At 62.6% G+C, this 26002-nt stretch overlaps 2 protein-coding genes across 12 annotated transcripts in view; one reads left to right on the forward strand and one right to left on the reverse strand.

Moving 5' to 3' along the window:
- C24H7orf50 (chromosome 24 C7orf50 homolog) overlaps positions 1–26002 on the reverse strand; it is a 69706-nt gene that overhangs the window by 20184 nt on the left and 23520 nt on the right. For 7 of the 10 annotated variants that reach the window (XM_044936107.2, XM_044936108.2, XM_025275047.3 and 4 more), the window contains one exon: positions 25438–25546. The exons of 1 other annotated variant lie outside the window; for it this stretch is intronic. In XM_044936107.2, coding sequence (XP_044792042.2) covers positions 25438–25546 — 109 coding nt within the window. Of the gene's footprint in view, positions 1–5654; positions 7434–22498; positions 22783–25437; positions 25547–26002 lie in introns of those variants that run through there. 2 more of the 10 variants (XM_044936111.2, XM_044936104.2) reach the window with 2 other exon arrangements.
- On the forward strand, positions 290–13133 carry GPR146 (G protein-coupled receptor 146). Of its 2 annotated transcripts, none has more exons than XM_025275039.3 (2): positions 290–434; positions 9159–13133. In XM_025275039.3, the coding sequence occupies exon 2, from the start codon at positions 9165–9167 to the stop codon at positions 10158–10160; it is 996 nt and encodes a 331-aa protein (XP_025130824.1). In that variant the 5' UTR covers positions 290–434; positions 9159–9164; the 3' UTR covers positions 10161–13133. The 2 variants fall into 2 exon arrangements, with proteins under 2 accessions (XP_025130824.1, XP_006078778.1); XM_006078716.4 differs by lacking the exon at positions 290–434 and adding an exon at positions 7658–7909.

Genomic DNA, 26002 nt, shown 5'->3' on the forward strand with positions numbered 1-26002 from the left:
CCGATTACAACCTTCGAGGGCGGGGTGTCTGTCCCCTGCAGATTAGAGCGCGTCTGACTCAGCGAGCCGGCCCGCCCGCGGACCTCAGCCGAGCGCTCACCGGACCTTCGGCGGCCCGGGAGGCTGTCGGGGTGGGGGGACTCCGGGCGGGGCCCGGGGCAGGGCGGGTTCAGAGCCAGAGCCGAGCCAGAGCAGAGCCCGGGGTGGGCGGGTTCGGGGGCGGGGCCAGGGTGGAGCCCGGGGTGGGCGGGGCGGGGCCAGAGCGGAGCCGGGGCGAGAACGGGGCCCGGGGCGGGCTCGGGGGCGGGGCGGGCGCGGCGCGGTCACGTGTGTACACAGGCCCGCGCGGCGTGCGCGCCGTGAGCCCCGCCGCCTCCGGAGCCCGGAGCTGCCCGCTCCCGCGGCGACTGCGCGGCCCGCGGCCCAGCGAGCCGGTGAGTGGGCGCCGAACTCGGGGTGGGGGCGGTGGGCACACTCGGGGGCTCGGCCCGCGCGGGGAGCGGCGCGGGGACGCGGCGGCCGGGGGCTGGTTCTCCGCTCCGACTCCCGAGTCCCCTCGGCCCCGCCCGGGCGCTGTCCCCTCCCGTGGCTGCCCTCCAGCCGCGCGGCGCCCGGCCGGCCGGGCCGCTGCCCTGCGGTCATTCACCTGTCCGGGCCGCTGAGAGCCGCTAGCCGCGTAGGCGGTTCGGCAGCACCACAGGTTCCTCACATGTTCTGCGGGGGGCTGACCGCCTGCTTCTGGGTCTCGGTGGCTGTAACTTTCGTCCCTTTTATGATTACAAAATCTTGGGAATTTCTGGAACAGCATTTAAATGGAGATATCAAGTGTCCTAGGACACTTGATAAAAAACCCTGCGCCTGGAGGCTCCTTCAAAACTTGAGAAGGCAGTGCCCCAGCCTCAGAGCACCCATTGACCTGAGACAAGAAACCTAACACCAAGCTAAGGACAGGAGCACGGTGGCTGGGTTCTCAGTGGGGCACTGGTCCCGGCCATCTAACCAAGGTTTGGGGGGACAGAGGGTGAGTCGGGACCTGACAGGCTGTCCCCTCATTGCTGGATGCACACTCGCTTGGCAGCCCCAGGCCACCTGCCAACAACCAGCCCCACATCTTGGCAGAGCAGCGGCCCCCTCCTCCCCACTGTGTCTGCGGCACCTAGTGAGGCTGGCCTCGAGTCCCCAAGCGGCCAGCAGCCTGCTGGCCAGGCCTCTGCAGAAGCCAGAGTGTGGACACGATAACTGACCACGCTTCTGGGCTGCTCACACATAATGGGGACCAGACACTCTTGCCGTTTCAGCTGGGTCTTCACTGGGGCACCAGTCGCCACTGAGAGGAGACAGAGGCCCTAGCAATAACTATGCCCTGGGGACAGCCACATGCTCCCTGGCCTGCCGGGTCTGGCGCTCCAAACTGGAACCTCTGGTATCTTGCTAAATGAAGAAAGCCTCTAGAGATAACAGGCTTTTAAAAATCAGAGCTCCCATCTGATGCACGCATACTGTGCCGAGTCATGGACAGGAAGCTGGGGCCAGGCCCTGCCCTTGCCCACTGCTGTCCTGCCGCCGTGGGGGTCACAGAAACACCCAGAGGAGAGGCGAGCCCAGCATTAGCATTGCATTGACTCGGGGCCCGTGGAACTCAGAAGCCCTGGCAGGTGGGTGACGGGAGAAGGCACGTATGTCCATTGGGCATGAGTGGTGGGGTTTTAGGCTAGGACGTAGAACGGCTTATCACTGTTTAGTCGCCAAGTCGTATCCCACTCTTCGCAACCCCCTGGCTACAACCTGCCAGGCTCCCTCTGTCCATGGGATTTCCCAGGCAAGAATCCTGGAGTGGGTATCCATTTCCTTCTCCAGGAGACATTCTCAACCCAGGGATCAAACCTGCATCTCCTGCCTTGACAGGCAGGTTCTTTACTGCTGAGCCGTCAGGAGAGCCCTCAGTCAGTTCAGTCGCTCAGTCCATCACCAACTCCCAGAGTTCACGCAAACTCACATCCATCAAGTCTGTGATGCCATCCAGCCATCTCATCCTCTGTCGTCCCCTTCTCCTCCTGCCCCCAATCCCTCCCGGCATCAGTCTTTTCCAGTGAGTCAACTCTTCGCATGAGGTGGCCAAAGGACTGGAGTTTCAGCTTTAGCATCACTAGCCCTAAACCTATTATAATGCTTAAACCTATTATATAGTGAAAGAGGGACAAACCTCCAAGGTCCCTGCCAGCAAATACGCATGTGTGACTCCAGGTGGGACGAGGGGCCAGCCACTTTCCAGGGCCTGAGAGGAAGGCGCTCCTTGGGGAGGCGGCAGCCACACCCTCCAGGCCCTGGGATGTCATCTGGGAACCTCAGCAAACAACTTGCCGCCCACCAGGCCGAGTCCTGGGGGTGGGGCTGCCGCCTCCTCAGCTCTCTCCAGGCTGCAGCCTCTCTGGCGCTTGGGCGGCAGCAGGTGTCCGTGGGGTCTCACAGGTGCTGCAGAACAGGGGGCCTCAGTGTAAGGCGTAAAAAGTGAATTTCAGTCTAATTTGAGATGCTAAAAATACAGTGCTGTCAAGGGGCAGAGTTCAGGTCCCTCCTCCACCCCCCAGGGACCTGTGGACAGAACCCCCTATGAGTAAGCAGCAGCACAGGGTGCAAAGGGCCGGGTGTCCTGTGCAGTCCCACAGGGGTCTCCTTCCTCCCACACACGTGGTGGGAGGGCAGAGAGCACACAGGAGTTTCCCAGGTTTAATTAGAGCCAAGGAAGCAACTGTTACTATTAGACCAAGTGTAAGGAGCAAAAATAACTGCTGGTTCCTCCCTTGGAAAGAACCACAGGCAGCGATAAGATCTGCGGCTCTGCTCCCAATGCTCCCCCAGGTAAGAGCACACCAGTTTCAGGCTGGGCAGGGGCCCGACTGGGTGCCAGCGGAGACGGGTCTGTTCTTAGTCTGTTTTCCCCTGATCGCGAGTACTGGAAGGAGCGGTAACCTCAAAATATTAGTCAGGGGACAATAAGAGAAAAAAGCCAAGGAACTAGTGCTCCACAAGCAGAGGAGAACACGGTCCCGAATCCTTCCAGGGAGAGCCTGGGGCCAGGGGCAGGCCAGGACCCAGCCGGCTGCTCCCCTGCCCGCAGCCCTTCCCCACCGGCGGGTGAGCCCGTTCTCTTCCCGGAAGAACCGGAGACGCCACCTGCTTCACGCTCATTGCTCTCTAATTCAGAACCTTAAAAAGCAACAGGCTACGAAAACCAAGACACCCCAAGTGTATAATGAACCGTTGCTTATCGCAGCCCAGGAAGGCGCAGCGTCTGTGATACCAATCAGTATGTGTAAGCACTCTACGTTGAAAACCGATGAAAACAACAGCTTTTCCGGAGTGTCTGGCTCCTCCAGCTGGATGTTAATTGTAGCTAGAGCCTCTGCCCATTATTGCAAAAGGAAATAAACACTCAGGAGTCATTTTCAAAGCGTTATGATGGCTCCGGAGCACTCAGTTGAAGTCCAGGCAAAGTACACAGTGGGTCTCCAGGACATCAGGCGGGCAGGCTGGGCCGGTGCCCACCAGGACACACTGCCCTGGCCTCAGGGCCCTGCGCCCACCTCCCAGTCTGGGCTCTGCCGGCCCTTCTGCCCGGTGGGTCCTCATGTTTGCCTTGGGGAAAGGCCTTGGAGGCCATCTCACAGGCTGCGGGACACCGGTCACAGAGCTCCCTCTTTGGGGTGCTCTGGGCAGGCGGGAACAGACAGGGTGCAGTGGGATGAGGTCAGCGACCTTGGAGGGGAGTTAGCTGGTGCTTCAGTTGGGCAGGCTGTGTGCACACAGGGCCACTGGGGAGCCCCTGCCCATCATGGCCCCCGCCCGCCGTTGCTCTGCTGAGCTCCTGGTCCCCCTCTTTCCATGGAGATCACAGGGCTGTAGCCCTGCGTTTGGGCAAGGCTTTTCATTGCCTGTGGACATTCACTTTTGAAGGGTTAGTTTATGCAGTTCTAGGCTTTTTTTTTTTTTTTTTAAAAAGGCCCAAGGAGAAAAGATGCTGACATCTGGCCTCAAAATACTTCCAGTAGCTAACCCATGCGTGCGGTCCTTGCTGGCAAGGAATGAAAGACAGGGCGCCTGTAAGCAGGGCGCCATTGGGGAGGACCCGCCCGGACCCCAAGGGGCTGGGAGCCCAGCTCAGCAAGCGCAGCTCCAGAGACTCGCTGTCTGTTCCTACAGCAGCCCTGAGGGCCCGGGGCCGCTGAGCTGTGGCAGGACCCCCCGCCCTCCACCCCCGTGAGAATCTGCCCTTGGCCTGGGCCCGCTCACACACTCTGCACTCCCTCCCCCGTCTCCTCTCCCCACGCGGCAGCTGGCAGAGTCTGAGGGAGGCAGCACAGCAGCGCAAATGTGTGGGAGGCGAGGACCCGCCGTTCCATGCCCAGCACCAGGGAGGGACGCTCACCCCCTCACTCCATCCTCCTGACAGCCTGACCGGGGACCCAAGCCAGGCAGCTGCGGGCAGGGCGCCCGGGGAGGCTGGTCCTCAGTCCGTGGCCCACGGATGGGAGCCCTCACCAGGCAGCGTGCGCCCCTCCCAAGGGGAGGTGTGAGTTGGGCCAGGGGGCACGATCAAGCTGCTTCCCCAGAGGACAAGAGCGTAAGAGCAGGCGGCCCTCAGTGCAGCGGGGCTTAGACATGCACCCCGTGGCCCAGTGTCCCCCCACGGGCACCCAGCCTGCATGCCACCCCCTCCCCCTGGCCTGCCATCAGCCCCCACCGTGTCCCCCATCCCCATCACCAACGCGCGGGGGGTGGAGGGGGCGGGGGCTGCCTCACTGCCACCCTAGCACCCAGCTCAGAGTCCTGGGCACGGAGCAGAGGCTGGCCCGTAGGCTCATCTGCCCTGTGGCCCGGCCGCCCGCCAGCCGCTCTCCAGGCCGTGTGCTGCAAGGCCGTCTGCCCAGCGTGCCGGCTTGGGTCAGTGTGGCCGGCACCCATGCAGGCACCAAGGAGGACACATCGCGTCCCGGGAGCTCCTGGTTAGGTCCATAGTGGAGCAGGGGGCCCCCTCCCCGATGCCACGGCAGTGCCACTAGCCTGCACTCACGTCAGGGTCCACCTGGGAGTCAGGTGCCCTCCCCGGGTGGGGCACCCTCTGCTCTGCCAGGCTGGCCGCACTCCCCTCTTCAGTCCACTGCTGGCCCTAGGCGGGAACCACCCTGGCGCAAGGCTGTGAAGACATCTCCACTCCCTGGAACAAGACCATCCGGAAGTTGGCCGCGTGGCAGTCACCCGGGGCCAGGCAGGGCCACTGCCCCAGGAGTGTGATCAGAGAGAACAGACAGAACTCTCAAAGAGTGGGGGTTGCAAATCACCTTCAGGTCAAGTTAATCCCCTTGGGAGAGACCAGATGTGGTGACCGCCGGACTACCTCGACAACCAAGGAGCAAGCCAGGATGCTGGAGCCCACCAGCCCTCCCACCCCGGGCCACTCGACGTCAGGGCTGGGCAGTCCTGCTGCTGGCATCGCTGCGAGACCACGGCCACAGGCCTGCACGTGCCAGGCGCGCCCCTGCTCCGTGGACAAAGGCTGGTTGCAGGCCTGGCTGGGCATGCCCGCCACAGAAGAGGGGTGCCCACGGGTGAGGGTCCGAGAGTGAGGGGATATGTCTTCAGCCAGATGCGCATACCTGTATGTTCCCTGGGCCCGGCAGAGGGGGACAGAAGGCCTGGGGGGAGGCGCGGACCCGGCTGGGCAGAGGCAGGGCTGAGGGTGGGCGGGAGGTCAAGGCCCCCTGACACCCTGTCGGATGATGGGGCCCTGGACAGCACCTGGTGGGCGCTGCTGTAGGGAGGCGTGAAGGAGGGCCAAGAGGTCCGGGAGGCCCCACCAAGCACGGCAGGAAGGCGGCCACGCCAGCCGGGGCGCCTACAGGCAGGTCTGCAGAGGCATGTGTCCAGCGGGTGGGCAGTGGGCAAGGGTGCTGGTGGGAGGGGCAGGCGGGGTGCATTAGAGGGCAGGCTGGGAGCCAGGAGGCCCGCGCACGGCAGTGGGCAGCTCTGACTGGTGTCATCAGGACGGCCCCAGGGCAGGGTGACAGGACCAGAATGGACAAGGCCGCTGGGCTCCTGGCCCCTCCTGCCCCTGGGGCCGTCCTGACGACACCAGTCAGAGCTGCAGCGGGTGACGGGCAGCCACAGACGGTGTCATCAGCCCTGCTACGCAGGGACAGTGAGGGCCCGTGGCGCCAGGGGGCAGGGCCCAGCCACTGAGGGCCCACCTGGCCTTGCCTCCCGCCCCTGGGAGGGCCAGGACCACAGAGGGCCCTGCCTGGAATCCTGGTCTCTGGCCACCATCCAACTTCCCCTTTCTCAGGAAGGAAGTGAACAGAGCTGGTAACTGGAAAGACAGCCCAGCCCAGCCCAGCCTGAGCCAGTGTGGAGGGTGGGGCCACCATTGTTCTCAGGCCCCCTCCTCACGGGGCCTAGGAGGAGGGGAGCCTGTTCCCAGACTCCTGCACCGCAGAGCCAGAGCACAAAGGGAAGCGGGGGTGGGGACCCACAGGGCAGCACAGGCACCCGGACATGGAGGGACGCCAGCGAGAGGCCTCGCGCTTTGACCAGCTGCCCCGCAGCCGGGATGGGCAGACAGTCCCAAAGTGACCGCTGCTGATGGCAAGTCTGGGGGTGCTGGGCGCAGGTGCTGCTCCGGGTTCCCAAGAGCCCATGGGCACCACCCGCTCCAGCAAGCATCTCAGTGCCTCGTCCCCTCCACATCGGCAGTCTGCCTCCTGCCCTTCTCACCCGCACCCCCAGGCGTGACACCTAGAGGCGAGGGGCCTCTGGGAAGAACACGGGGACAAAAAGCTAAGACAGGCTGAAAGCAAGGAAACCGCCACCTTTAGCGCGTGAGCTGCATCTGAACTCAGACGTGTCCTCACTGCGGAGGCCGACAGGACACGCACAGAGCTGTCTAGTTTGTGGGCAGGGTTTCCAAGTTCTGTGTGTATGAGCTGCCAGGACACAGCAGCTCGGGTGGGTTTTTGATCTAAACTCAGCGCTGACCGCTGACACGCACAGCCCCTCTCGGGTCAACCAAGCTGGCCACTTAAGCACCTGAGCTCTTGAAAAAAGTTCTGAGCTGATTTGCTCCGCGTGACCGCCTCCCAAGGACCGCGCGGGTCTCCAGCGGGGCAGGGCCCCTGCCAGCACGTCCCCCGCTTCCCTCGGCCCAGGAGCCCATGGGGCCCTTTCCACTGCCCACCCGACATCGCAGAGGGCCACCCTTCCGTCCTCAGCCTACCCTGGCAGAACCTGCCCTCCAGTGGATGGAGACCCCCAGGAGGGGCAGACGCACCAGGAGACCCCCCAGTCGGGCCTCCGGGGAGCCCGTGGGCAGGGTGCCCTTCCTGTGTGCCGGCCCTTCCCGACACAACCCTCAAGGCTCCAAACTGGCTGTAAACAGGAGGCGCAGCTGCTGCCTGCAGAGGACGGGCACCGCGAGAACCAGGCGGCGGACACGCACAGCGCCCCCACAGGGGTGTGCGCGTGCGCACCCACGCCTCGCGGAGGAGCACGCCTCGCGGAGGAGCACGCCTCGCGGAGGAGCACGCCTCGCGGAGGAGCACGCCTCGCGGAGGAGCACGCCTCGCGGAGGAGCACGCCTCGCGGAGGAGCACGCCTCGCGGAGGAGCACGCCTCGCGGAGGAGCACGCCTCGCGGAGGAGCACGCCGCGCCGGCAAACAAGACCGGAGAGAGCGGGGCCAGCGCGGCAGAAGCGGAGGGACTGAGGCCCGGGGCCGGAGCCGGGCGAGGCGGCCGCGGGGGCTGGGTCTCGGGCTGGTCAGGTACCGACAGGATGCTCTGTGGACCAGCGTCCCGGCCCAACACTGCCCAGGCCTCCGCTCAGCGTGCAGGAGCCCGCTGGCCTTCGGGAGGGAAACGGTAAGCGGATCGACTAGAAGAGGATGGACGAGGGCTCCGAGGACCCCTCAGGCCCGGCCCTGCCTGGGGCTCCTTCCCGCACCCTGGACCCCAGGTCTGGGAGAGGGACCCGAGTCCCTGCGGCGACTGAGACTAGACGCCCTGCCCTGGAGGTGATGAAGCCGGCAGGCAGCCGGCGCTCAGCAGTCCCGCCCCCGGCCTTCGGCTGCTGCCTCAGCAGCTCGTTAAGATACAGACACCCCCGAGGCTCCTGCCTGACCCCTCCGTGTCTGGCGGGGGTGGAGGGGGGTGGGGGGAGTCGCAGGCACACACCTTGAAGGCGGGCGCCTGCTCCGTCGCGTTGGCTGGCAAACAATCACCTGGGGAGGTCACATGTCATTCCCCCTGTGCCCCCCACGCTAGGCTCGCTCCCGCGGGGTTGGGGCCTGGCCACTTAAGGGCAGGCGGGGCCTCCCTCGCCCCTGGACCTGGGAGGCCAGGGTCTGCCCCAGAGGGTTGCTGGCCTCGCTCTGAGAGCAGGAGGCCCAATGAGCTCAGGACACATGGTGTGGAGAGTCGTTCCCCCCTCCCCCCGCGGGACTCGCGTTTCTCAAGAAAGTCTGTCCTTCCCTCACCACCAAGACGCCTCCACCCGCCAAGGCCCACCCAGACCTTAGCGCCCGCCTGCCCCGACCCTGCCAGACTGGGAGGTAGAGGACCGGAAGGACGCCAGGCGCACGTGCACACCACCTCCGGCCCCTCCCCAGGGCTCCAGTGGCAGCTGGTCTTCACGACATGGGTCCCAGTGCCCTGGCACGGCACACCAGCGCTGCCCAGGCGGCGCGAGGGAGGCGGGTTGCTGGGCACAGACGGCAGTGGGGTGGAGGGCGGTGTCATAGGATTCCGCAGTCAGTGCAGGTAAGGAAGGATGCGCCCAGCAGGGCTGCCGCAGCCTCAGGAAAGCTGAGGTTCCCGCGAGGGGGGCCGCGGGGCCAGGCCTGAGGTCCACCCCCAGTGCCCCAGTTCTCCTACAGGCCTTTCTCACGTGGCCCAGGCACCACAAGGTGGCAGCAGGCGCCTTACGGTTCCAGGGTTGTGGGTTTCCCTGCAAACAGGGTCAAGGAGGCCAGCGAGGCTTTTAAAGCCCTCACAGCTTCTAGCGATGACGCCTTCGGTCGCAGAAAACACGCACAGCCCCGTTTCCGGCCGGCCTCGGGGGCCGGGGGCCGGGCTGTGGTCGCCAAGGACTCACGCGCTGCTCTTCCCACAGCCCGCCATGTGGAGCTGCCCGCTCAACGGCACGGACGGCGAGGACCCGCTGCCCTGCCTGCACGTCCAGAGAGCGCTGTCCGCGCTGTCGCTGCTCTACCTGTTGGGCGGTGTCCCCCTCGGCCTGGGCTACAACGCGCTTCTGCTGCTGGCCAACCTGCACGACCCGGGCAGCATGACCATGCCCGACGTCTACTTTGCCAACATGGCGGCGGCCGGGCTGCTGCTCTGCGCCCTGGCGCCCGCGCACCTGCTGGGCCCTGGCGCAGCCGGCGGGGCCGCCTGGGACCTGGGCAGCGAGGTGCACGTCTCGCTGCTGGTGCTGTTCAACGTGGCGGCGCTAGTGACGCTGTACTCCACGGCCCTGCTGGGCCTGGACTGCTACATCGAGCGCGCGCTGCCGCGCACCTACATGTCCAGCGTCTACAACACCCGGCACGTGTGCGGCTTCGTCTGGGGCGGCGCCCTGCTCGCCGGCTTCTCCTCCCTGCTCTTCCACATCTGCAGCCACGTGGCCGCGCGGCTGGTGGAGTGCTCCCGAATGCGGGACGCGGCGGCGGCCGACGCCATCATGCTGCTCGTCGGCTACCTGGTACCTGGCCTGGCCGCGCTCTACGCGCTTGCGCTCCTGGTGCGGGTCCGCAAGGAGGACACGCCGCTCGACCGGGACGCGGGCCGCCCGGACCCCTCGGCGCACAGGCTGCTGGTGGCCACCGTGTGCGCGCAGTTCGGGCTCTGGACGCCCCATTACCTGATGCTCCTGGGGCGCACGGTCCTGGCGGCGCGGGGGAAGCCACTGGACGGGCACCACGTGGGGACGCTGCTCCTCGCTAAGGACCTGTCCAGGTTCCTGGCCTTCGCCAGCAGCGCTGTGGTGCCGCTTCTGTACCGCCACATCGATAGAAACTTCCCCGGCAAGCTGCGGCGGCTGATGAATAAGCTGCGCCGTGGGCACCAGAACTGTTCCCCAGACCAAGCAGGGGCGCAGCCGGTGACGGCATAGATGCTGCTCCACGGGCACCACCAGGGTGGGGCGGGCCGCACTGGCCGGAAGCACAACGCACAGTGACCAGTCTGGTGCCCGAGGCTCGCTCCCTCCTCCCAGGTCAGGCATCCAGGCCACGATGCTGACTCCAGCCCCTGCTCCCTCGCCCCTGGAGACGAGGCAGAAACGGGCGCAGCCCCTTGGAGTTCCCCAGGGGCCCGGTGTGAGGATGAGCCGTGTCCTCGGTGCCTGGCTGCCCTCGGGTGTGCCTGCCTCCTGCACCCACCTTTCAGGTCCAAGCCCGCAACAGCCTGCTTACCCTCGGCCTCAAACGAAGTAATGAAAACCTAACGCCAGTATTTATAACTTTGTACTGTTAAAATACTAGCCCTCCCCCCTTTTGTTTTGTTTATGAGGAGACGTTTGATAGGAAAGTCAGAAGGTATTAAAATGAAGGAAACGCAAACCCACTCAGGTGGCGAGCCTCGCGGCCGCGGGGCACAACAGAACTGCAAGCTTCCGGGGACATGCAGGCGTGGCAGGAGGGGCTGGATGGGGCGTCTGCGGCCGCCAGGTGTGCCCCCGCTGGCGCTGGTCCAGTGAGGGTCTGTCCTGAATGACTCCCAAAAGTGTGCACAAAAGTTGAGTGTCAATAAGGCGAAGGGAGGAAAATGCTCTTAGGATTTCTAACCCCAAAGCCGACGGGCCTGCCCACAGGAAACACGGATCTGGGCAGGCGGGCTCACGGGGCTGCAGAGCCCACCCACCACCCTTCGCCCTCTCCCGCACCCTGCCTTCTGTCAGTGTCAGCTGTTAGGGACGCGGGGGCGCCTCCCTTTCCACTCCCCACGTCTTCACGAAGAAATCACAGCCCCTCACCCCAACCCTGTTCTGAACCCGAAAACGCCCTAAAAGCAAAGGTCTGTTTCTGAAGGCTGCAGTCCCTGTAGGACGCCTTTCAGACGAAAGACATACGCGATGCTGGGCACCGCCCCCGCCCGGCTGCTGCCGTAAACACTCACGGTGTGCTCACTGACCGCCAGCTGCCCCAGGGCCAGGCTGCTCTTCTCGGCGATGTCTGTTGGGGGAACGGCCCCACGTGGCCCCAGTCTCTTGGGAAGTCGAGCCGAGAGTCAGGTGCGTGCTTTTCTACCTGCAGACTGACTTCCCTCCAGGCTGATGGCCTGTACAGAACTACAGACACGCTGGACTCTGGGGCTGCAGTAAGCCTTGGGGGATGGAGCAGCAGGAATCGGTGGTCTCTGGGTGCTCCTGGCAGTGACGAGCACAGATGCCCGCCAGCCGCTCCAGGGCCCCAGGGCCTGGTGGGAGCTCTCCTCAAATTCCCAGGGCCTCAGGCGGATGCCCCCCGCTCCCCCAGCATGTCCCCCGACAGAGATCCCAAGACAGCAGCAGCCGTGCCGAGGGGTGATGGGTGCCCTCCTCAGGGTCCCGGAGCCAGTAGAGAGAAGCGGCTCTTCCTCCCGCACCAGGGGCTCCTTGGAGAAGGGGAGCCCCCAGGGCCCAGATCCCTGTCCACGGCCCCACCCCTCAGCCCAGCTGGTTTCCCCCACACAGTGCAGGGGGCCTAAAATCACTTTTTATTTCGGTTTCTCAGTGGCTTTGGTTGAAAGCTGGCTGGTCTCTGGGGACCTCTGGGGGGAGGGTGTCATACGGTAGCAGCCACAGGTTTCTGTCCCGCGTCCACCTCTACTGATGGCAGAGGATGAGCCGGGGGTCTCAGGTGCAGGCCCCGCCACTGCTGCTGCTGCGTCCTGAACCCCCTCTGCCCCTGACCAAGAAGCAAGCCCACCTTCGCCTCAGCCACTAGCACCATAGCTACTTTCCATGGACGTTGGCTTGGCGATCTCGTGCTGCACTCCGGTCACTTCTTGCTGCCCCAGTATGTTTGATTCCTAGTACTCCTGCCACAGTTGCTAAAAAAATTGAATGAATTTTGAACCATTTCAATGAGATCAGGCAGGTTCGGGGTTGTATGGGTACACAGACTTGAGGCATTTAGAAGAAAATGAGGAGCTACTTGGAAAATATCAAGGTAGACCCTGCACTCTGTCCTTTTTAAAAAAAAAAAAAAAACTCTGTTAGTATGTATATATTTTGACTGTGTGGCATGTGGGATCTTAGTGCCCGACCAGGGATTAAACCCACAGCCCCTGCATTGGAAACACAGAGTCTTAACCACTGGACCACCAGGAAGTCCCTGAATGTGGTTTTAATGATATTATTTTTGTCAATAGACAAACTCACCTACCTTGCCATGCTTCATTACTCAGGATCCCCAAAGGTGAATTTAACCTTGGGTTTATTTCATGAAGGTTATAAAACTTATTGTAAGAAACTGGGTCTTTTACTAATTGTGGCAAATGTTACCAAGAAGTCAGGACTTCCCTGGTAGCACAGTGGGTAGGAATCCTCCTGGCAATGCAGGAGACATGGGTTCGATCCCTGGTCCGGGACGATCCCACGTGCTGCGGAGCCCCTGAGTCCGTGGCCACAACTACTGAGCGCCTGCTCTGCAACCGGCAAGCCGGAATTCCTGAGCCCTCGTGCTGCGCCTACTGGAGCCTGTGCGCCTGCAGCCCGTGCTTGGCGACAAGGGAAGGCCCCACGGTGAGGGGCCCATGCACCGCAACCGGGGAGTGGCCCTGCTCACCAACACTAGGGAAAAACCTGTGTGCGGCAGCAAAGGCCCAGCGCAGCCAAGACTTTAATAATTTTTTAATTAAAAAACTCAAACATTTGTTTCTTTATAAAAAGGACCCGACAAAGGACAAACCAGGAATAAGTCATTAAGGTGCTAAATTACACATCAAGTTCTTGAAGTTAAAAATCAGTCGGGAAATGTGGGGGCCTTCTCATTTCTAACCCGTTACATCTGCCCAGATGGTTTGAATTTACTGGTGTGTCTTAGAAACTGGGGAAGAAAACCCACACGTTTGAAGATTAAATTACTTGATACCTATTAGCCAATTTCTGGATTCTAATGTGTGTGTTTCTTGGGGTGTGTGACATGTCAGCTAAACAGCACACAGAGGTATAACAAAACAAGTCTTTCCCCTCATGAGTTAAAAAAACTCCAGCCTTTTTGGTTACACCGTGGCTCCTCTGTACTGGTCAGGGCTGACCCTGCACCACGCGGCTCTTAAGTCCTACGCGGATAAACCCCGAGCTGTCCGAGGGCCCAAGGTGTGTCCACGGGGCTAGTGGTGGGTGGGTCCCACACACCCGCGGGGGCCAGGGCTCCGGGAGGCGGGGGGCTGCTCACACAGCCGTGCATTCCGTCAACACTGTTCGTGTGGGACACAGAACTGGGCACTTCCTTTCCACGTGTAGGTTTCCCAGCTGTTCCATGGGGGGGCGGGGGCGGGGGCGCACTGCCAAACCGCCGGCACCCGCCGCCCCGAGAGCCACGAGGCAGGAAGCCGATGGGATTCGGATTCCAAGCGGGCTAACGGGCGGCTCAGTGACCGCGGGCGCGGAGCGGGCGAGTTCGCGCGGCGCCCTCCGGTGGCCGCCGCGGCCCTCCACCTGCGCGCAAGGCGGCGGCTGCCAGCGCGCGGCGCCGACTCCCGAGGAGGCCTCGCCACTCACGCGTCTCGTCCAGGGGTTTCCTTCAGAAGCCGAGTTGAGCGGACGCCCTGGCCCAGGATCCTCAGGGCCTCAGAGACCACAGCAAATCCTGCCTTTATAAGACAGGCCCCCAGGGCGGGCCGTGGAGGCGCGCCCGGCCTCCGGGCGCTGCACGGCATGCACATGCACAGCCCAGGGGCACTGAACCCACAGACGCGGTGAGGCTCTCAGGAGGCAGCCGGCTCCGCGCACAGTCTCTGACCCCCAGTCGCCTCACGTAACGCAGCGCACCGCTCGCTGGGCAGAGGAGCAGAGCCCGTCAGGAAGGCCAGGAAGGCAACCGCGGGCGTTATCCCACCCAGGAGGGGACCGCACGGCCCGCCCTGCCGCCTCCGCAGCCCCAGGGCCCGGCCCGCCCGGGGAGTGCAGGGCCGTGACACGACCCCCCGACCGCCCCCCACCCCGTCCCCGCCCCCCGCTCTGCCGCCGTGCAGTTGGACGGGGACACGTGCCTCACCCGGGCCCTCAGCCGCCACAGGGGCCCGCAGTGGACACACCCGCAGGCAGCAAGGCCCTAAGAAGCCAGTTCTGCCGGCGGGCACAAAAGGGGCAAGGGGCCAGCCAAGAGCAAAGGGCTAGGCCGCCGGGTGCTCCCCCACGCCAGCAGGCTGGTGGGACAGGCGCTGGGCTCAAGGTTACACCCCCGATTGCTGAGGCCCGTCAGAACACACAGCCGGCGAGGGCAGTAGAATCTGAGCTGGCGGAGGCCAAAGGGCAGCATGGTGACAAAGCACTCGCAGGAGAGGGGGCGCCCCCCTATAGGCAAGCAGAGGGGACGCAGAACCACTGGGACAAGCGGACAGCAAAGGTTCGTGCTCAGGACTGTCAGACAAAACCCAGAGACAAGAGCCCACGGGAGGGGTGGGGGGTAGCTAGCGCCCACAAAGATGTCCGCAGGACTCGGGGGCGCCCCCAGCCGGACACCAGCCTCCCCCGCGCAGACGCAGGTCTGGAAGGAAGCAGGGCAGGCCCCAAGAAGCTGGAGAAGACTCAGCAAGCCGGGATGCCGCCCACCCACGCCCCACACAGACCACCAGCCTTCTAGCCCCAGGAAGCAGTCCTGGTGAGCAGGGCCGGCTTCCTAGACCCTCTCAGGGCTATTTCAGGAGCCGCAGTGGAGAGCCACACAGGGCCCGGGCTGCCAAAGCCCTCAGGGGACCCTGAGGCTGGACCTTGGCAGCCCTTTTGCAAGGCTGAGGGAGGGGCCCCAGAAGGCCCAGTCCTTGGCCTGAAACTGGCACCAGAATAAGCCAGGGGGGCCGTCTCCTCAGGAAATTCTGAGCCTCACGTGAGAGCCTCTGAGCGAGGGTTCAGGCAGGTGGACCGGTGGACAGCCACGTGGGAGGGCACTGGAGGCTTCACACACTGACAACGCTCCCTGAGAACCGGCCAGCCCGCCCTTAAAAACTCACCCAAGAAGAAGAAACTCATGTTCAGGTGAAAAACCCACCTGCAGGTTCTGATAGCAGCTCTGCCTCTAGAAAACAAACCGAGAAAGGACCCAACAGCACCCAGCCAGCCGAACGTCCACACTGGGAGTCCTGCGGGGCACGTCCCCTGGTGGCCAGGATGCCGCGCATCCCAGGAGGGTCGCGCTTACAGGGCGGTTGCCCTCTGACCACGGACCTCACCGCGGGCACACCGGTGAGGTGTGTTTCACACTGAAACACCAGTGACCCGGCACCGTCGGGGACTCACAGCTCAGCATGGGGGGGTCAGGCCTGCACCAGAGTGCAGCCAACTCAGTGAAAGTCACTCCGTCGTGCCTGACTCTTTGTGACCCCAGGGACTATACAGTCCATTGGATTCTCCAGGCCAGGATACTGGAGTGGGTAGCTTTTCTCTTCTCCAGGGATCTTCCCAACCCAAGGATGGAACCCAGGTCTCCCCCATTGCAGGTGGATTCTTTACTAGTCGAGCCATAATGGAAGCCCAATACTGGAGTGGGTTGCTTATCTCTTTTCCAGAGGATCTTCCCAACCCAGGAATCAAACCGGGGTCTCCTGCATTGCAGGCGGATTCTTTTACCAGCTGAGCCACAGGGAAGCCCCCTCAGCTGAGTAAATCTATGGAGAAAGTGTGGCCAAGGCGTCTGCCTGCGGGGGCGCCCAGCTTCCGAGAGTCACGCCCCTGTCTGCCCGGGTTCTCCTGGGGGGCGGGGCGGGGCGGGGCAGTGGAGCCCAGGCTGTGAGCGGGTGGGAGTTGGGGGGCGGGGAGTGAACAGGTGGGAGGGGGCGCAGGGAACTGTGGGCGGTTTCCTGAAAGCATCTTAGAGTCTCCTGTAACCCTTCCAAACTCGAAGCCGGGACGCGGGAAGAAGCAGGCCTTGGCTGTGCCGTCAGGTCCGAGGCCGGGAGGCGCTGTGCAGCCAGGTTCGGCCGCGTGACGGCCGACGGCCGCAGTCGCGGGGCCCTGCCCACACCACCAGCAGAGGCCACGGCAGGCCCCGGGGCCAGAAACACCGACTGCTGTGCACGACCTGGCCTTGACGTTCACGAGGTCTTTTCTCCAATTTGCCTTAGAGACAGGCCAGCTCGCTTCCTCTCAATCTGGTCGTCCGTCTTAATTCTGATGTTCCTCAGCACCAGGGCGATCGCTCATGGCCTTGAGCACCGGCACACGGACCAAGGGAGCCAGACACGGGCCGGGAGCCAGCGGGTCCAGACCACCGGCTCCCATGCGCGGGGTGCACAGCGGCGTCAGGACGCGGGCCCGGCTCGCTGTGGATCAGAATAAAGCCAGCACGTCGACGCAAACACACACCACGCAACGTGCACGCAGGGCGTCGGCGTCACACACGCGTGTACGGGCACGTGTGACAGGCACACGCGAGAGCTACAGACAGCGAGGAGAGCCACGGCAAACCCACGGGTGCAGAGGAGAACGCGGCCTGACGCGCGGCCTGTGGTCACCGCGCGCCTCTGCCCCGCCTGCCTTTTGGCCTTCGGTGGAAACAATTTCCAACTTTATTGCCTTCAATTTCCTCTAAACACACAGCAGTGTTCTCTCCCCACTTAAAGCCTGAGGAGCCGGGACATTTACATGGAAAACAAGGTGATTTTCCAGCGGGACGGCCTACGCCTGTGCAGTTATTTAAAGTCCTCCCTCCAGGACTCGAGCAGAGCCCCCACCCCGCAGAGGCCGCAGGATCAGAATTTCTGGGTCCAAAGGCGGTGACACCCTGCCCCCAAGCCACTCGCGCTCCGGCCGCCGGTCCCCAAAGGCAGAGGCCCGGGTGAGACCAGCAGGACGCTCGATCGGGCTGGAAACGGACATGCTCGAGCCCCATCCTGGAAACCTTCCGCGGACCCCTCCCCGGCGGACCCCTCCCCGGCGCACCCGCGGCAGGGCGGGACTCAAAGGCACTTGTCCATCTGTCCATACGTCAGCGCGGGGGGCGGGGCAGGAGGTGGAGAGGATGCTGGCGGTGGAGGGCTGAGGGTCCCTGTACCCTCCCCGCTCCAGTGCTACCTGGCTTGAATCTTCCCGGGACTGATCACTTCCCAGGCCCGCCCAGCCACCTCGAGAACCGGGTAGGGCCCAGAAGCCTGCCTAACTCAGGGCAGCCCGGCCCTCCCCCGCCCAGCGCGCACGCACAGCCCTCATCGGTCCAGGTGCGCGCTCAGCTGTGCAGCTCTGCCCCCCTGCGCAGCGGGTCGGCCGCGCCGCGAGCACCGAGGAAGCGCCCGTTCAAGGCTGGGTGTTCGCGGTTACAGACGCTCCCCACGCCTCACAGGAGGCCTGCCCGCAGAATACCGACAGGGCTCGAGGGCCTGAGGCCTCTCACGCGGGGCCGGGCCCTCACACTCAGCAGCCGCAGGAGGGGAGACGCCTACCCATTCGCAGCCACAGGAACACGGGGCCTGTGGCCTGGCAGCCCCAGCTCAGTCCCGATGGTGAGCCCGAAGCCCCGGCCCAGGGGCCCCGGTGAGCTCGGGACACACCGGGTGTCGGGCTATCGTGCTCAGGTCGCAAAGGTGGGGCTGAAGGCTGTGTTCCCGCCAGGAGGGAGCGGCTGTGCGGTAGTGACGCGGCTTGGCTATTTCAGGGCCTGAATTTGTGCTTTATTTATTTAACTCGAGAGGAAATTGTACTTTCTCATGACTCATTTCTCTCAAGATGGCGTCTCCAGCATTTCTAGTGCGGAAACCATCCTGTGTGCAGCTGGCCAAAAATAGGTCTAAGATCAAATCAACCCCATTTATGTTATTGGGCCATCCTTTAACAGGCGAGCCTATCAGAAGCACAGCTGGGAAGAACCCTGAATATCAGGATTTTTCCATAAAAAATTCAACACAGTATTCTGCTGAAAATAGGTGCATGCCTGCTAAGTTGCTTCAGTCATGTCCAACTCTTTGTGACCCCGTGGACTGTAGCCCGCCAGGCTCCTCTGTCCATGAGATTCTCCAGGCAAGAACACTGGAGTGGGTCACCACGCCCTCCTCCAGGGGGTCTTCCCAACCCAGGAATCGAACCCATATCCACTGTATTGGCAGGCGGGTTCTTCAACATTAGCGCCACCTGGGAAGCTGCTGAAATGGGAACCTCGCCTAAAACATATACCTGAAGGATGTCAAGTCAGCATCACTCTAACGCCTTGGAGCTCACTCACAGGATGCAGCGCGCAGCGCGGGGCTGGGAGCCCGCCCGCATCCACACTCCCGCCCGTCAGCAGCCCTCCGATTGTGGGAGGCACGCGCGCCGCCCCCAGGCTCACACTGCAGCAGTCTGCCTCATTTGTCAGTCATCCAAAGACCACTCAGACTTCAGTCGTACAGCTTCAAAGAAACCCCAAAAGGTTAAAAAAAAAAAAAAAGACACCAAGAGGAAGACATGAGATGGGTTAGAATGCAGTGTTGATGAAAACCACGGAACTCACGCCCGCAGATCCTTGGCCCAGAGCTGCGCACCCAGACGCTAGGGCGGCTCTGCCAGCCTCTACCAGCCGCCAGCAGGTGGAGCGCGTGCTCGGTCGGCACTGGGACGGGTCAGGCGGGAGAGCGGGGGTCGTGGCAGGAAGAGGGGTCTTACGCAGCAGCTGCAGGAGGAGCCCTCCAGGGGCTTCGGAGGAGGCGGGGGCGGGGAAGCTGAGCTGGCTCCTCTCCAGTAGGAAATGCTACCCAGCCTGGAACTCACCTGCCTCCTCACTGCTCGCTGGGTTTGCATTTCTGTCTGCAAATGTCTTGAGAGATTCGTAGGTTAAATTCTCTATGCATAATTCACACACTATTCTCTAAACTTAGGAAATTTAGTGGTTAGTCTTAAAGGCAGTCTCTTGCTAAAACAAGCAACAATATGTAAATTTCGACAAAGAATAATAGTTATTCTCTAAGAGATAAACAAGACCCACTTACAGTCCCTTCAAAATTAAAAAGAAAAGTTTGTATCAGCAGGTGAAGAAAAGCCAGTCAACTGCAAACTTCCAGGCAGACGGCTGGTGGGACCCAGCTCAGTGCCGCAGGGCAAGGAAAAGACCGGCACCAAAGGGGTTACAGGCGGACTTGAGGGAGGCCGCGGCCGCCTATAAAGCCTGCGGCCGCCAGGGGCAAGCCTGGCCAGAGGGCGGCGGGCGGGCCGAGGGCTGGGTGCCGCCGCTTCCTGCTCCTCCCCACTCCTTGCTGGAGTCCTGCAAAGGCCCTGATTCCACCCCAAGTCCAGAGTCACTGCTGCTCCCCTGCAGGGAGGCCTCGGGAGGCTGGCTGAGCCCCGGTCCCAGGGACAGGACAGGTCTGCTCAGAGCAACGCACGTCGGGTGGCCAGAGGCGGCACAGGTAAGGGGGTTCCAGGCGCCGGGATGGACAGGGGCCAGGCGGCTGGGTTGGGCGCGCTCGCCTGGGGTGGTGAACAGTGGCCGGGCCGATGTGGACAATCCGGGCACCCACCCTGGGACTTCAATACGGAGGTTCAGCGGGAAGGTTCTTTTGTATCACAGGACAGCGGAGATGGTGAATGGTTTTTGTCCTCTGACGGCCGGCACTTTCCTTTCTCCTTCAGTGAGGTTGCCCACCAGCCTGAGGTTAATTTAATATGTAGAACACATAGCTAATAGATCTCCCTGGAAAAGGAAATGGCAACCCACTCCAGTGTTCTTGCCTGGAAAATCCCATGAACAGAGGAGTCTGGCGGGCTACAGTCCACGGGGTCGCAAAGAGTCAGACATGACTGAGCCACTTAGCACAACAGATCTCACAAGAACATGGCTAATTTTTCTAGATCTGGACAAGCGGTGGCAATCTGAAACAAGACAAGGCCCCACTGTTTAACACTCACCTTTCTATCTGTAAATTCATGGCCAACTTTTATGAGGAAAGTGTGTCAGCAGTTAAGACTCACGCCTGTCTTTTCTCAAGACTAGCACAGAAACAGGAGCAACAGTCAAGGATGGAAGAGCGCTCACTCGGGAAAGAAGAGAGCAGAGAGCACTGGGGAGAGGCTGGGTGTGCCCCACGGGCTCTGCTCGCCTTAAACTTCCGGAGATCAGCCCCAGACTTCCCAAATTCCCACATTAAAAGAGCAAAGCAAATAGTCTAAGCAGCTTTTACAAAAAAATTTAAAAACAGAGGCTTTAAACACTACAGATGGGATCCGAGAACAATGGCGTGTGTCTGGTTCAAATTGGGATTACCGACCAAAGAGGAATAGAGAACACAGAACCACCAGTAAGATCCAGTTTATCAACCCCAGAAGCAGAGGTTACTGAGTCGTTTTAAAATAACTGACGCCGGGGTCCTGATTTCTCTTTCCTTTCCTTGTTTTTAATGGTGTTTTCAAGCGCTCGCTCAGGAAGTGTCTGTTGCTTTGGCAACGCTTTGGAAACGATTCCCAACCATCTCGCAGGTGAGGCGGAAACTCTCAAGGCCGGGTTGCTAGGGCTCCTCCCTCCCACCCTGCTGCCTGGCCACCCCCCCTCCCCCACCCAGCCCGGGATGCCCCGGTACCCCAGGCCCTGCCCAGAGAAGCTCAGGGAGCACATGAGCAGAGCCCATGTCCGGCTGGGCGCTGGCAGCCACCAGGGCAGGACTGGCAGAAGCAGAGGTCCAGGAGGGTTTCTCTCCCAGCCTCCGGGTCTCAGTGTTTCTAGACTGCAAGGAGCAGTAAGGAGATACCTTTGGTTTTACAATAGCTGACAAAACAGTACGACAAATTTAAACTTATAGGTCCTGAAGCAATGACCTTTTTCATTTCATGTTATGAAAACAACTTCGTGTTCAGCACCCGAACTCAGGATTGGCCAGAACCACTGGATTCCTTCCACCTGTGCAACTGTAAGAGCAAACCCGGCTGCACCTTTGGCGTGTGCTGGGTCCACTCTCTTACAGAGAGTCACCTTTCCCCTCTCATCCTCCTAAGGCTCCCCCCGCAACCCCGACACCCCGCCCCACTCCCTCCCAAGCCGTCTCTGGCGGGCTTCAGGCCCAGGGCCCTGGAGCCTCGGGAGAACCCGGGTGTTTTCTGCGTGTGACTCCCCTGCTCCAGCTCAGGGCCAGCCACCTTCCAGGCCAAGGGGACACACCCAGCCCGTAAGCGCGTGTGCTCTCCCGTGCCGGCATGCCCTGGTGCCCACTGACCCCCTGCTCTCGCTTCCCAGGTGCCCCAGAGTGAGGGCGTGGGCTTGGCGCGGACATGGACCGCAGCCTCTGGCTGCACAGGTGCCCGGGGACCCGCTCTGGCCTCACGGTTGCCTGGCTCACTTCCAGGAGCGCCACCTCTCTTTCTCAAGATGCATTTGCTGCTCAGCGCGGGCTTCCGGGAGCCGCGTAGTGCATCCTGAGAGGCCGGCCGCCTCTGGGGCCCCGGCTGGACATGGAGCTGCTGCCGGGCGCCTACAACAGCACGGCCGCGGGGCTGGAGCTGCCGCAAGCGCCGGCCAACGGCTCAGCGGCGCTCTCGGAGCGGCAGCAGTACGCCATCGGGCTCTTCCTCTCCTGCCTGTACACCATCTTCCTCTTCCCCATCGGCTTCGTGGGCAACCTGCTCATCCTGGTGGTGAACATCCGCTTCCGGGAGAAGATGACCATCCCTGACCTGTACTTCATCAACCTGGCGGCCGCAGACCTCATCCTGGTGGCGGACTCACTCATCGAGGTGTTCAACCTGGACGAGCAGTACTATGACATTGCCGCACTCTGCACCTTCATGTCTCTCTTCCTGCAGGTCAACATGTACAGCAGCGTCTTCTTCCTCACCTGGATGAGCTTCGACCGCTACCTGGCCCTGGCCAAGGCCGTGCGCTGCGGCCCGTTCCGCACCAAGCCGCGCGCGCGGCTGAGCTGCGGCCTCATCTGGATGGCCTCCGTGTCCGCCACACTGGTGCCCTTCACGGCCGTCCACCTGCAGCATAGCGAGGACGCGTGCTTCTGCTTCGCGGACGTGCGGGAGGTGCAGTGGTTGGAGGTCACGCTGGGCTTCCTGCTGCCCTTCGCTGTCATCGGCCTCTGCTACTCGCTCATCGTGCGCGTGCTGGTGAGCACGCAGCGGCACCGCGGCCTGCGCCCGCGGAGGCAGAAGGCGCTGCGCATGATCCTGGCCGTGGTGCTGGTCTTCTTCGTGTGCTGGCTGCCCGAGAACGTCTTCATCAGCGTGCACCTGCTCCGGCGCGTGCCGCCCGGGGCCGCGCCCTGCCAGCGCTCCCCCCGCCACGCCCACCCACTGGCTGGCCATGTGGTCAACCTGGCCGCCTTCTCCAACAGCTGCCTCAACCCGCTCATCTACAGCTTCCTCGGGGAGACCTTCCGCGACAAGCTGCGGCTCTACCTGGAGCAGAAAACCGGCCTGTCGGCCTTGAACCGCCTCTGCCACGCAGCCCTGAAGTCCGTGGTCCCGGACAGCACGGAGCAGGCTGAGGTGAAGCTCAGTAGCACCGTGTAGGGGCCGCAGGGGTGGACGGCGTGCCCCATGCGGCCCTGGGGCATTGTCCGCCGGCCGCTCCCACAGAGCCGCCCCCTGCCTCTGGCACACGCTGGGCCCAGGGCAGACGCTTCTGAAGCCCCTAAGGAGAGCAGAAAGAAGGGCGCTGGGATGAGGCAGCCCTGTTTCCAGGCGGACGTGCCGTAAACCCACCATCTCGGGGACAGAACTCACGGCTGACGTGAGCTGGAGGCGTGGGGTGCGCTCCACCGCGGGTGTGCACCACGCCCCCGCGCCTCCCTCCACACCTGGGGGCACCTCCTGAAGGGCGGGGCACGGCAGGCATGTGAAGAGCCTGCCTCTGAAACACGGAGGTGACAGTGGTGACGGAGACAGAGACCCTTCTTGCTAAAGTACAGGAAAGACAGCCTAACAAGAAAACCTAGAAGCTCAGCCTTTTGTCAATAGAACTCGCCAACGCCTCTGAATTCTCCATCTAACGGGTTCCCTGCGGGGGAGGGGGCACTCAGACTCAGCCGCAGAGCCACCCCTTCCTCACAAGAGAAACACCCTGTGTCAGGGGGCCAGCCCCCAGCCAGACGACGCTGTCTGAGCCCTGGATGCCCCCAGCATGTGGAGGGCACCCCTCGTACGTTGCACACTCTGGGCACCAGGATAAGCTTCTCGGAGGGGCCTTCACGGGAACGCTGGACAACGTTGAGGTGACAGGAGATGAGCCCGTTTTAATTTTAACAGTTCTTCACAGGTGCAAACCTCCAAAAAGTGTCTTTGTTCCAAGCAAGTACCTGCATTCACCAGGCGTCTCACTGAGGCTTGCTTCCCCTGTGAACACCCATCTGAGGAGCTGAGTGCTCTTATCGAGCCCCCCAACCCTGGCAAGCCCCTGGTGCAGGAGGAGCCCCGGCGTGGGGTGCTTACCTGCTCTGGTCCCAGCTGGGGGGGGGGCGGCGGGGAGACAGCGTGTTAGAGAACCAGGCCTGTCCCGGCCCCTCCAGCAAATCCAGGAGGTGCATGGGCAGCCCGGACAGTCTGACGGGCAGGTACAGGCAGAGACTCCGACTTAGCCAAAAAGGGCTCTTCCCGGACTGGTGCTCTCGAGCCCCTTTTCACCCTAGAGCCTGGTGCTCATACCCGCCCTCTCAGAGCGTTTGTCTGACAGTGGAGGCTGATCTAACCATTCTGGCAGGAGAGGCACAAGATAAAATCAAGGCGTTCGATGGCTTTGCTGTCGCTCTCCCAGGCGGAAAGGAGCCCAGCGGCGGGGAGCAGCTGGCACAAAGGCCAGTTCAGCACCCAGTGTGACCTCCCAGAGGCCTGGGGCTCCCTAACCTACCCCCACCCAGGCCCGCGCCCCTGTGGCAGGAGGGCGGCACTCATGTCAGTAGAAGCTGGGCTGTGCACCCACCCCATCGGAGGGAAAGCGGGGGACCTAAAGCACCCCCTGGCTGGCCCTTTACCCCATGGGTGTGGGGGAGAAACCCCGAGACGATCCTCAACCATCAGGAATCGAGCACATTAGTGAAGCGCTGATTCCCAAGGCAGAGCTGCTGCGGCAGAAGCAGACACGGCGGGGAAGGAAGGGCGGGCGCGGAGCAGCCATGGGGGTGGGAACTGGGGCTGGACTTTGACCCAGCATCTGTGGTGGCAATGAGCTTGGGGCGTGTGGTGTGCTGTGCATACTGGGGGTGAGCACAGGGTGTGGTGTGATGTGTGTGCAGGGTGTGAGCACGGGGTGTGTGGTGTGTGCATGCTGGGTGTGAGCACGGGGCGTGTGGTGTGATGTGCACGCTGGGTGTGAGCACGGGATGTGTGGTGTGTGCATGCTGGGTGTGAGCACGGGGCATGTGGTGTGATGTGCGTGCTGGGTCTGAGCATGGGGTGTGGTGTGGTGTGCATGCTGGGTGTGAGCACGGGGCGTGTGGTGTGGTGTGCATGCTGGGGGTGAGCACAGGGCGTGTGATGTGCACGCTGGGTGTGAGCACGGGATGTGTGGTGTGCACACTGGGGGTGAGCACGGGGCGTGTGGTGTGATGTGCACGCTGGGTGTGAGCACGGGATGTGTGGTGTGTGCATGCTGGGTGTGAGCACGGGGCGTGTGGTGTGCTGTGCGTGCTGGGTGTGAGCACGGGGCGTGTGCTGTGGTGTGCACGCTGGGGGTGAGCATGGGGGGTGTGCTGTGGTGTGCACGCTGGGGGTGAGCATGGGGCGTGTGGTGTGCTGTGCACGCTGGGGGTGAGCACGGGGCGTGTGCTGTGCTGTGCGTGCTGGGGGTGAGCACGGGGCGTGTGGTGTGGGTGTATGTGCTGGGTGTGGGCACCTGATGGGTGTGGAGTGCATGTGTGTGCACAGTGTGGGCACCTGAGACAGCAGGGCAGCTGCACAGAAGCGCCTCCGCTCAGGTCTCTAAGGCCTCTAAACACCACATCAAGGACAATGGAGGGCAGGAGGAAGGCAGAGTCGCTGGCCCAACCCTACTCCCCACTGAGTGCCCACCAGCCTCCAGGTCAAGGGCATGTGAGTCCCTGAGCCCACCGTGCCCTGTGGCACGTTCTAAGGCCTGCACCCACCAGCAAGCCCGCAGGGAAGGGCCGTGGGCCCGGAAGACGGGGGAGGGGGGTGTCTCAAGGAAGCGGGGGCACCAGCCATCAGAGCAGGACCCGCCCCAGACCTCAACACCAGCGCCGAGGCCGACACGGCTCCACGCGGCTGGAGAGCCCAGGAAAGGCCCTTCCGTCCTGGGCGGTCCCCGCGCCCATGGGCCCCGCCGCAGCCTCACCTGAAATACCCAATTCGGTGCCGTCAGAGAGCCAGCGGCTCTGAGTGGGTCTGGGTTTTGCCATTGTCCAGAGGGCGGGGATCTCATCCAGGAGCAAGGGTTTTACAGGCTAAAGAAACACAGAACAAAAGAGGAGGGAACCCTGACTGCGACTCCAAGCCTCGTCAGTGGGTGAAGTCACTCTAAAACTTATCACAAGAAATCAGCTGCAAGGGAGTCCTGGAGAGTCCAGTCGCCGCAAGGGCACCGTCCCCATCAGCCCAGGGACTGGCCACGCTGCCACCCGGGACGCATGTGGGCCCCCGCAGGCCCCCCACCCCAGGAGCCTCGGGCTCTCTCAGGGAGGGCACGATCAGCTCCTACAGCCAACCAGACAGGAGGTTCAGCCCTGCTCAGAACGCTCCCTCTGCAGCTGACGCGACAGTTTTCTCTGCTGACTCGACAGTGCAAACCACCCAGAGAGGAGGAAGACCACGGCGGCCACTGTCTCCACTCACAGGTTTCACCCCCGCCCCGCCACTCGCTGAACCCACTTATCCACGGAGTCAGCAGGAGGGTTGAGCGC

Source organism: Bubalus bubalis, chromosome 24 (genome assembly GCF_019923935.1).
Source record: "Bubalus bubalis isolate 160015118507 breed Murrah chromosome 24, NDDB_SH_1, whole genome shotgun sequence".
NCBI lineage: Eukaryota > Metazoa > Chordata > Mammalia > Artiodactyla > Bovidae > Bubalus > Bubalus bubalis.